This window comes from Musca autumnalis, unplaced genomic scaffold, assembly GCF_047663935.1.
Source record: "Musca autumnalis isolate F117 unplaced genomic scaffold, ASM4766393v1 scaffold_4, whole genome shotgun sequence".
NCBI lineage: Eukaryota > Metazoa > Arthropoda > Insecta > Diptera > Muscidae > Musca > Musca autumnalis.
The window spans coordinates 183,236,560-183,248,124 of NW_027411977.1; the positions used below are offsets into that span (position 1 = coordinate 183,236,560).

At 34.6% G+C, this 11,565-nt stretch overlaps 2 protein-coding genes across 3 annotated transcripts in view; one reads left to right on the top strand and one right to left on the bottom strand.

Annotated features, from left to right (window-relative positions):
• Lk (Leucokinin) overlaps nt 1-2,651 on the top strand; it is a 41,827-nt gene extending 39,176 nt beyond the window's left edge. For both annotated transcript variants that reach the window (XM_073980662.1, XM_073980661.1), the window contains exon 2: nt 1,863-2,651. In XM_073980662.1, coding sequence (XP_073836763.1) covers nt 1,884-2,408 — 525 coding nt within the window. In that variant the 5' untranslated portion in view covers nt 1,863-1,883 and the 3' untranslated portion in view covers nt 2,409-2,651. The remainder of the gene's footprint in view (nt 1-1,862) is intronic.
• Nucleotides 1-8,062, bottom strand: part of LOC141400949 (COMM domain-containing protein 4) — a 28,492-nt gene extending 20,430 nt beyond the window's left edge. Inside the window, exon 1 of the mRNA XM_073980660.1 lies at nt 7,936-8,062. Within this exon, the coding sequence (XP_073836761.1) occupies nt 7,936-7,938 (3 nt within the window). The 5' untranslated portion in view covers nt 7,939-8,062. The remainder of the gene's footprint in view (nt 1-7,935) is intronic.
• Nucleotides 8,063-11,565: the final 3,503 nt, after the last annotated feature.

Consider the following 11,565-nt stretch of genomic DNA (forward strand, 5'->3'; position numbering starts at 1 on the left):
GGAGACTTCAGGCAAACAACTTTAGTGTACCACTCAGAATTAACCGTCCTATATTTCTCAAGCCGTATAGTCGCCACACGATCAGTTTTTCTGAAGAAACAGGCTTCCTTTTGCTTCGAAGTGCTTCTTACATGAACAATTAAATATCACTATAAATGACCTTCGCCTTAATAAGGTAAAAATAAAAAATAATTTCATCATGAGCCAGGCTGGGATTCGAACCTGGGTCTCCGACAACTGAGTGTCAAGGTTGCCGGCGTCTTAGCGTTCTGAACCACCATCAACTTGTCAAAACTTTAGGAGATAATTGATGATCATAAACAAATCTTCTGATATAGAGGAGCAATTACTAATGACGTAGGAATAAAACTTACCATAGTATTTGTGAACATTGAAAAATTGGATTACCAAGCAGGACTATAGGAAAAGTTTGGAGTTTCAATTAACTGACATAATTTCGCATATGCATTTATCTAATGAAGTGCGATATATATATATATATACTAGTTACCAAGCTTTGACTTCGTCTGCCACAAAAACAACATCCTACTACGCCTGAAGATCGGCTTAACCACCCGTGAAACGTAGCGTAATGGTTGGATGCGTGGGACTTCGGTAGACTCCTAATTTTTCAATGTATATCTAAGGTCTAACAGCTCAACTCGAAAGAGAATTAATTAAATATCACTATAAATGACCTTCGCCTTAATAAGGTAAAAATAAAAAACAACTTTCGTTTGATTTGATTCACTTTCGAAGACCCAAACAGCCGATTCCTGCTTTGTTTCAGGAGCAAAGATCCTAGATTCGTCATATGTGACGATCTTATAAACGTCGTTTGAAGCAATTTCAATTTCTTTGAACCAATTCACAGAAGCCTTGTTTGAGCGATTGTCCAATTTTGCAACCTTTAACATACCGAACATCGGAAGGTACCGTTCTATGGGGGCTATATGTAGACATGGACCTATACCGACAAATTTCAGGTGGAAAGTTTTATACCCTCAACGAAGACTAAGTACCAAGGTGCAGCCATTTCAGTGTTATAATGAGGCTAAAACCTTCAATATACCGAAAATTGGGATATACCGTTCTATGGGCGGGGGGATTTTTGTAGCCCAGAAAAAGACTAAATACCAAATTTCAGCCACTTCGGTAAAATAATAGCTCTGTTCCTTTACGTGCAAGAATCTTCAAGTTTTACCACTTTTTACTCGAAAAGCGTTCCTTTACTTCAGACACCATACAATTCATATGGGAGCAGTTTACAACTTTTGCTACTTTTGCCGGTTTTACCACTTTCAAAAGTAAAGGAACAGACCAAATGAGGCTACAACCTTCAAAATATCGATAATCGGGAGGTACCGTTCTATCAAAACGTTGACCTATACCGACTAATTTCTGAGAGAAATTTTTGTAGCACAGAAAAAGAAAAAGAATGGTCATTCGTTTGCAAGTTATTAATTTCGCGCCGCTAATCAGTGATGACGTGCATTAACATACACATAAGGTTCTCCCAGGGGCTTGAGTTGAATTTCCGATTTTTTATATCTTTTCAAAGAGCTGTAGGATATATTCGTTCGTATGTATAAAGCTAAGCATTTCTTTTGAATCTCATCCATAAAATATTTACATACTTTACTGTATACTTGGTCGCCACAAATGACCAAGAGGATAGAAGAAAAAAATGTATTCGAACTGCTACCAAACTTCTGTTTTTTGAAAAATATTTGATTCATTTTTGTTTTTAATCAAACAATTTTTTTTTTGCGACAACAGGAGTTTTATATTTTTCAACAAACAAAATTGAAAAACTTGTTAATAAACATTTTTTAATAAACAGTTCTTCTATCTACTTCCAGATCATCCCAAAGTAAAGAAAAATGTCCGTCATTCGCATCAGTATTGTCATAGTGTTTCTATGTCTTTGCTATAGTCAAAGCGTCAGAGCGGCAGCCGAATCTAGAGATCTTCAATCATGTGAATCACATTTAAATAAATATCGCAGATTTTTACTACAAGCCATTTTAAATTTCGAAGATGTCTGCGATGCCTATAACTCAAGGGCGATACTAACCACCGACAATGGTCTACCATCGCAAATTGCATTCTTCGATCATTATCAACCCACCGAACAGAAGGCAGAAATTTGGACATTCTTTAAATTGCTAATGGCTCAATTCAATGATATGGACTTTGCAAATATTCTACGTGATGCAATCATCGATAGGTGTCATCGGAAACTTCAGCAACAACAATTCATGCAACAGCGTGATGAAAAACGCAACACAGTTACGTTGGGTAAGAAGCAACGTTTTCATTCTTGGGGTGGCAAACGAAGTGGTGGTCTAGCAGCAAATGATTTGGATATGGAACATAATGTAGATGATGCCACTTTGGCGTATTAAATAAGCACTTGGGAGCAAATTTATGTGACCTACATATGTGAGAAACTAAATGGCTGGTTTTAAATTTCAATTTATCTGGTTTGACAGTTATCACTGAAGATCTCTAATGAAGCAGACAAAAACTCAAATTCCTATTATGATATGTACAAATTCGAATAATGTATTATATATTATTTTACTAATCTGTGTGTTGTTTTATATGAATATTTTAAATAAATATATTACTAATTAAGCGGCAATAAACTTGGTTTATTATTTCGGAAAACCGACAGAAAGTTTCCAAGACTTAAATAATAAGACCATAATATACTCAGGTCAAAGCAATTGGGTGCCATCGTGGTGCACTGTTTAAGGTTAACACCCATTAAAACTTATACAAATTTAAACTTATTTAAATTTAAACAAGTAAAAACTAGTCTTATTTAAAATGGAATAATTAGTTTCCGTTCACAATTTTCGTTAGTTTTTCGACCATGGATACCCCAAATGCCTAAATTATCTAATCTAATCTAAAAAAAATGTATTCAGCCAGGTGAAAGGTACCACCTACGGGACTATATCACAGTGTTTACCTATCATTACAATTTTTGGTGGAAAAGTTTTATAACTGCAGGCAACCTCAAAAGTCAAATTACGGGTAGTTCCTTCAAACAATGTATTTAAGACCCTCATAATACCGAAAATCGGGAGGTACCGTTATATGGGGGCTATACCAAAACATGAACCTATATCGACGATTTTTTGCAAAGAAGTTTCGTGGTCACTGAGAACCTCAATTGTCAAATTACAGCTAGTTCGGCTAAAACTGTAGGTAAAATCCTTAAAATACCGTAATTCGGGAGGTACCGTTATATGGGAGCTATACCAAAACATGGTCCTATGTTGACGATTTTTGGTGGAGAAGTTTCGTGGTGAAAAATTGGAGCTAAAATCCTCAAAATACCGAAAATCGGGAGGTACTACCAAAACGTGGGCCGATATAGCCCATCATCGAACTTGGCCTGCCTACAAACAAAAGACGCATCTTTCCAAAATTTCAGCGTTCTATCTCCATTTTTGTGGTGGACGAACATGCATAGATCGACTCAGAATTCCAACGCCGATACATTTTTCTTGTTGATAGCCGGCATTCGGACTGAAACATAAACTACTTAAACTGACCCGGCATAAGTGCACGGTGCTTTTTCGTCATATATATCATACAGAATTCCTAGGCATTTACTAGTTATGTACGAATTGTCAGGATTGAATTGGGTATTCGATAATTGCACCGATTGCCAGGATAGAACCATCTAAGAGCAAACCAATGGTGCTATAAATAAGGACAACATTGAAGCCAACAAGATAATAAGTCCGAGTAAAGTTATAAGGGCCAATCAACAGCTTCTCTCCCTACAAATTTCCGGCTTCAGATGGTATTATAACAAATATGCAGCAAAGCGCGGATTGTATAATTAACTTCAGGTAAATGTGTCTTCATACCCAAAGCAGAAAAACGTAGTCCCGAAAATGCTCGACGTACATGTTCGAGAAAAGATGAAGATGCAGGAAAGAATGGATCATCACTGATAGGTAACGACATCAAGGTGTACACAGATGTGGAGAAGCACACAAAGCTACATCCACAAAGCTACTTTAAGTCTGCAGTGTTTTTCAGACTGAGGTACTGGCCATAAACCTCAATAGGATTTGTTGTCGACAGTCAAGCGGCCATATCACAGCTAGTTAAAGAATGTAAAGAAGTTGAAAGTTGAGGTGTCTGAACAGAGTAGTCCTTACTAGGATCCCAGTCGAAGTAGCCACAGCAGTATCCGGCTCTATCGAACTCCTAAAGGCTTTCAGTCGCAACTTCAATGGAAGTAGTTAAAAGAGATATCTCCAATTATCTGTCGATTTTTATTTGTAATACTTGTGTAGGAGCATTGGTGAAATCAATTTTCAAAACAAAAACAGATATTATGAACTGTTTGAAATCGATTTTTATCTGTAATACTTGTGAAGGAGTATTCAATCTCACCAATGCTGCTTCACAAGTATTACAAATAAAAATCGATTTCAAACAGTTCATAATATCTGGTTTTTGTTTTAAAAATTGATTTCAAATTTGTGAATGAGCATTGGTGAGATTGTTTTAAAAATCGCGCGATTTTTAAAACAATTTCACCTATGCTCCTTCACAAGTATTACAAAAAAATCGATTTCACACAGTTTATAAAATCTGTTTTTATGTGAAATAACTATGCGGGGGAAAGATTGTATGATTAATAAATTGGAGAAGCCACTAGAGAAACTTAAAAAATCGCGCGATTTTTTTCAAACCGGGGATATCTGAAAACTAATGGCCCGTTTCTCTAAGACGATTCGAATTCAAATTCGTTCGAATTACTACCAAACTCCTGTAATCGCAGAAATTTTTGTTTGATTGAAAACAAAAATGAATCAAATATTTTTTTTCAAAAACACAGAAGTTTGGTGATACTTCGAACGAATTTGATTTAGAATCGTTTTAGTGAAGCAGGCCATAAGACGTTTTATGCGTTTTTTTTTTTGAATAACTCAGCCATATCGACTAAAAAAGTACCAGGTCTTATTAACAGTAAAAGGGACCATTCTAAATTAATTAAGAGATAAGAATATTTCGTGAAACAGTCGAAAATAGCACATTTGGAGACTATTTTCCTTCCTGGGGTACAGTTTTCTACAATTCTCTGAAGACATTTCGTGTTCTCTGAACTAATACTGCGGCATAATTTGCTAAGTGACGGGGTAGTAATGCTGCAGTGTTGCCATGGTATACCATGAAACCCAAAAAACGTAGAGTTAAAATCGAATGTCTATAACAAAGTCATTATGCTGGCAATATCTTCTATATGCATTTCTAAGCGAGTTTTGTGCTTCTGATCCCTCAATTCGATTTCAGTTAAATAAACGCCTTTTAAGACCTGATTATGGGCCTTTTTTCGTCGATCTGGCAACCCTCCTGATCGAGTTATTATGTAGGCAATATTTATTGTAATTGATGGCAGTGCATCCTAGTGAGCTAAAAAAAAACTCATAAAACGTCTTAGTTTTCTGATATTAACGGTTTGAGACCTATAGGACATTGTTTACATGTAATACGATCGTTTACCCCCTTGGACCACATGGCAACCCTCTTAGTAGGGATATTATATACCTAATATTGATACTTGTTAGTAGTTAATCCTTATTAAGAATAAAGGTCATAAAATGTCATGATTTTTTAAGTATTTACCATGGCACAATTACCCATGTAGTGGGATAGTGGTATCACACCAGCTTTTCGAATATGAAAAGTCAAATCCCTTTATAAAAAAATATTTTTGTTGTAATTTCCCCAACCACATAAAGAAAATTTTGACATAACATATTCAAAATTTTACGATGCCACTACCTTGGTAATTGTGCCGTGGTATTTACCGAATTAATGGGGTGTTTTGAAACCTTCATTAAACGCCATATACATTAGAGCATTTTTGCCGGGTTAACTTGCTTTGTGAGGATTTATTTAATAGTACGTTTACATATAACCGGATTTAACAAATCCACTGGGTTTCGAAGGTCAATTCCACTGTGTATACGTCAAACAAATCCTCCTAAGAAGGTTAAACTGGCAAAAAGCTATAATATAAACATGCTGTTACATATAATCAATGGAATTGACATTTAAAAACCCGTGGGTTTGTTAAATCCTGTTATATATAAACGTACTACTACGTTTTGAAAACATTAGTTTGCCACCTTGTATAGCATGTGAATTATTAGTTTTGTTTATTATTTGGTCTGTTCCAGAACTGCAGGAATCTACTAATTTTTACTATTTTTTCCGATAACATAAAGGAAAAAATGTTATCGTAGTAAAAAATAGTAACTTCTTGCAGGTTCTGGAACAGAGCAATTGTTGAACTACATGGGTTTATTTTTATACCCTACACCACTATGTGGGGAGGGTATTATTAGTTTGTTTTGACCAAAAAGTTTTTAACGCATAGAAAATATCACCTTTACAACGATGTAACGTAGGTTGTCGTAGGTGGTCAAACAACGAAGATATCGCAATAGTCGCTAATAGAAACCAACTTGTCATTTTTGCGATTTTAATAATAATGAATATCACATCTTTGGTTGGGAACCTTTCAAAAACAAAGTCTGACTATGAAAGTAGAAAGTCCCATCTTTACAATGATGTAAAGCAGGTTAGCGTAGGTGGCCAAATAACGGAGATATCGCAATAGTCAGTAATACATACCATTTTTTAATTTTTTTGTAATCGCTTTACACGTCGCAATTTTGATTGGATCGTCACGAAATTTTGGGGGTTGATGGGGGTCTCATAGAGAAAGAAGCCTATTGATGGTTGGCGTACATCCCAATTTACCATTTTTTTATTCGAGTTGGGCTTAAGTCTCGTTTAGGGGCACCTCTCGGATCGGGCTGAAATTCACCAATTGTAATCTGAAGCAAAAGTCGTAATAGCAAAGAAAAGTACTCACCACGAGCTTTAAAATGGTACCCATATTGCGCAAGTAAAAATAGTTAAATGTCAAGACCCATACATCGGGAAGTATGTACTTCCCCCGGAAAAGATATATATCGTTGTGATCAGGGTCCCAAGGACTACCTATGGTGAAAATTTCAGACCGATCCGAGAGGTGCCCATAAATAAAGTAATGGTTTTAAAGTAGGACATTACCGAAATGTCAAGACCCATATCTCGGGAAGTATGGACTTCCCCCGGTAAAGATATACATAGTCGTGATCAGGGTCCCAAGGACTACCTATGGTAAAAATTTCAGCCCGATCGGAGAGGTGCCCCTAAATAAAGTAATGGTTTTAAAGTAGGACATTACCGAAATGTCAAGACCCATATCTCGGGAAGTATGAAAGATATACATAGTCGTGATCAGGGTCCCAAGGACTACCTATGGTAAAAATTTCAGTCCGATCGGAGAGGTGCCCCTAAACGAGACTTGTTCCTTGTACTGACGATGTATTTAAATGCGTTTCAACAAAATTAACCTGTATTAATGAAGACATTCAGAGCAAAGGCGCTAAGCTATCCCAATTTTAATATTTTGAATTTTACCAGTCAACAGCTTATGCACAGGGCTATAGGTGTAGGGTATCACATTGTCGGCCCCGACCCGACTATAGCCTTGGCTTACTTGTTTATTTATGCATTTATTCTGGTCTTAAAGTCGATCAACTGATTTTTGCAAAACAAAAAAAACCGATATTTTATCACAACTGTTTGTAATTTTTCACTTATTAATACACGAAAAGTGTCACAGTCGTACGTTGGATTCAGGAACAAGAAGTCCAAGACCGATAGAGTGAAACAGGGAGCATTACCTGATCCCTCCTTCGTCACACAAATTCAATTATTGGTTCCACGTTTTACAGATTTGGGAAACGTAACTTCTTCCAGCTTTTTATGACAGTCGTATTCAAGTTAAAACGGGATGTAATTTCTGTAATTTCCATAATTTCTTCAAAGGAGACAACTTACCATTTTTCTGATTTTTCTGGTTTGTTATTGTTATCGGTGAATAATGAAGCAACACGAAGAAGCAGACAAAAGAGACTAACCAATAAAAATGAGTAGCCAAAACAAAACTGACAGAGTTAGAATGAGGAGATGGAGGAAAGTGAAAAATCGAGTGCTAACATTTCATTATGAATAGCATAAAGACAGCGGTTGCTTTCTACAATTTAAATAAAACAGCGGTTGTTTTGACCGTTAATATAATTCAACAATGATTGGTCTGTTCCTTTACTTTTGAAAATGGTAAAACCGGCAAAAGTGGTAAAAGTTGTAAACTGCACCCATATGCATTGTATGGTGTCTGAAGTAAAGGAACGCTTTTCGAGTAAAAAGTGGTAAAACTTGAAGATTCTTGCACGTAAAGGAACAGGGCTGATGTCGCCATCAATTTGTTATAATTTTAATACTTTTAACTTATTCCGCGTACTCGATAATTTGTAATAATTATTACTAATATTTACTAAATAAAAATGTCAATAATTAAAACTGGGTTAGCTTAGAGCCTTTTGCAATAATGCAACACATTAAGTATTAATTTAAAACTGAGGCAAAATAGTCAGGGTTTTCCTTAGAATAAGTCCAGAAGAAGCGATTTCCGCCATGAAAATAAAATTCCACAAATTGGAGATTAGTATAGTTGAGCGTCCGTTTTCTATATAACAAGTATTTGACCGGTAAGAGCTCAGAAGATCTATGATGACCAACGTTAGCCTACTTTGCATTATGTAAAGATGAGATTTTCTACTTTCATTGTCTGACATTTGTATTGGAAATACCCCTAATAGAATCGTAGGTATTCACATAGTCGAAGATCACACTAGAGTGGTTTCATTGAAACTTTTAGGGATTCTTAAATCGAGTTCCCCACTACAGCAACTTCATGATTTTACTCTAGTACGGACATCGACCTAGGAACCCTGGATTTCATGAAATTGTTTCAATGAAACCATCTAGTGTGACCAAGGACATATGTAAGATTAACACATTGACTCTTTCCGCACAGAAGTGGCTTCAATAGGCTTCGATGAAAATGGCGACTTTGTTGCGCGTTTACAAAAAATAGATGGACGGACCCACATGCGCAAATCAACTAAATTTGTCGATACATTAATTTTGGCGTATAAAGTTAACGATGCGATGTTTTACAGACTTTTGAGCCAAAAATAACTTATAATATCCTGACCACATAATGACTTTGGGTTTTTAAATAGGATCTTCAACAAATTTTAAACAAACATCTTAGAAGGATTGAGCGTATTGTAGTAGCAAATATATTAACGCAAATATGCAAGATGTGTTTGTATCACTGTTTGTGCACATAACCTATCTATAATTATTATATTGAATGCACTGTAAATTTTGATAATATGTATCATAATACCTCCATATATTACTTTGATAAAGTAATTCTTGATACACTCTGACAATGGGTGCTCTTATCATAAAAATAACAGAAAAAATCCAAATTCTTTGTTTTAAAATTCTAACGAGCCTATAAAAACGTTGAAAACGGCTTTCAAAATAAGAGCTAATTTATAGTCCATTATATATATTGTGGCTTGTGATAGCCATTTGTACACGTTTTTGAAGATCCGCTCCGTGGGATCAAGGATTTGTTTAGAGCATTTAGTGAAATGCGAGAAGAAAATTTTTATCAACCAAATTAACCAAATGAAGTGTGTTAGATTTGTTTACATGTCACAGCAGAGAATATTGAGGGACATTATTTTATTACGACATAAAACAAAATTAAGACAAAGACAAAATTAATCAAAATTAAAATCGTTTTTATAATCACAAAGGTCAAAGGCGAACAATTAATTATTTAATCTTTATTATTGTTCCGTTACAAAAAGCTAACTTCCATTTAATTTTTTTGTAGTAACTTGCCGGTTAATTTTGTTATTTTATACGTTGTGAACAATGCCCCCATTTTTATAAGTCTTCTTTTGTTATAGTTTGGATTTTTCCAACTGATTTTTAGCTTTCAGGTTAACTCAAAGTTAAACGTGATGATTAAATTTCAAGGAGAACCTTCTTGGCATTAAATTTTAATGCGAAAAATATATTTTTAATGCAGATAAATTGGTTTATTTTGCGTTTTCAAATCCATCCAATAGTAAAAGAAAACATACCCCCATTATTACAAGTCTTCTTTTGTTCTAGTTCGGATTTTCCGAACAGATATACAGTCTGTCGCAAAAGTTAGTATACACCGTTGAAACCAAAATGTATTACGGATAAATATTAATATAACTTATTGAAAAGAACAACACAATTAGTTTTATTTGATAGACAAGAAGGTTGTCTTCCGTAATAACAATTAAAAGTGCGCAATATTTGCATACATTAGCAAATGTACGGTTCGAATCCAAATAAGACCACAATTTAGTATACAATGGATAATCCCCGTGGGACTGTTTAAAAATTCTTGATATTTTTGAACAAAATGAAACTAAATCTGTATTTAAGATCATAAAGAGTTTTATTAATTGGTTTTAATGGCAGTTATAGTACTTATAGTGACAAGTCCAACATATACTGGATCGAAAAATCCACAAAAATTGGTCATCTACAAATATAACAACTGTAGCGACAAAATTCCGAGTGTTATGTCCTGTTTAGGAAATTTAAAGGCATGAAATGCTCAGAAAAGCTCTAAAATTTCAGTATGGGGTGATCTTATTCGAGTTTCGACTTGTCCTTTTTGAAAAAATGGGAATTTATTGAAGGAAACCCATACTTTTGAGACCGTTGTCCTTTTGAAACATGTAATAATCCTTAATCCTTACACATAAGGACTTTCCTTTTCACTTAATTTTCTCAAAAAGTATGTCCCATTTTCACATTCCCACCAAAAATAAAAAAGTTCTGGTGTAATAAAAATAAATAAAGAAAAATAAATAAATATAAGTCATAAGAGATTTTAAAATTTTTAGAAATTAATTAAGGATTCTCTCTGTATTTGTTGCAGCTGGAGGAAAGTTGTATATGTATGGAATTACATATTAGTTGGTACATAATTTTGATGTAATTTTTCGTTGAGATCACACAATGTGTAAAACATTTAGAGATGTGATATTTAGCAGGTCATTCGACATTTAAGGCTTGCTAAGAGTATGTAGCCCACACATTTCATGAAAGAAATGTCATGAAATTATCATTTTTAGTCGAAGAATAATTTCACTGAAAAAAAAAAAAAATAGAAATTATTAACGTAATTATAAGCATTTTAATTTTACCAATTTTTGTCGGTAACCAAAAAATGAGTTAGGGAATCCTACTACAGGTCGATTGAGATGAATATTGAAACAAATCAATCAAGCTTGTCACGGTCCACACCAGAGTGATTTCATTGAAAAAAATCCCCCCACTACAGCAATTTCATGATTTTACTCATGGTAGAATAATTATAAGGTAGGCCAGAGCTAACAGCTGATTACAATTTTTTTCTTATTATGGCCTATTCTTTTAAAAGCAGGGTCGACATTTTTATTATTATTGACATTATACAATAACGGTAGATGCAAAAATTACAAATATTGTAAAAACTCTAGGTGAAATGTATCTGCAAATCGGATGCCATCAATCACG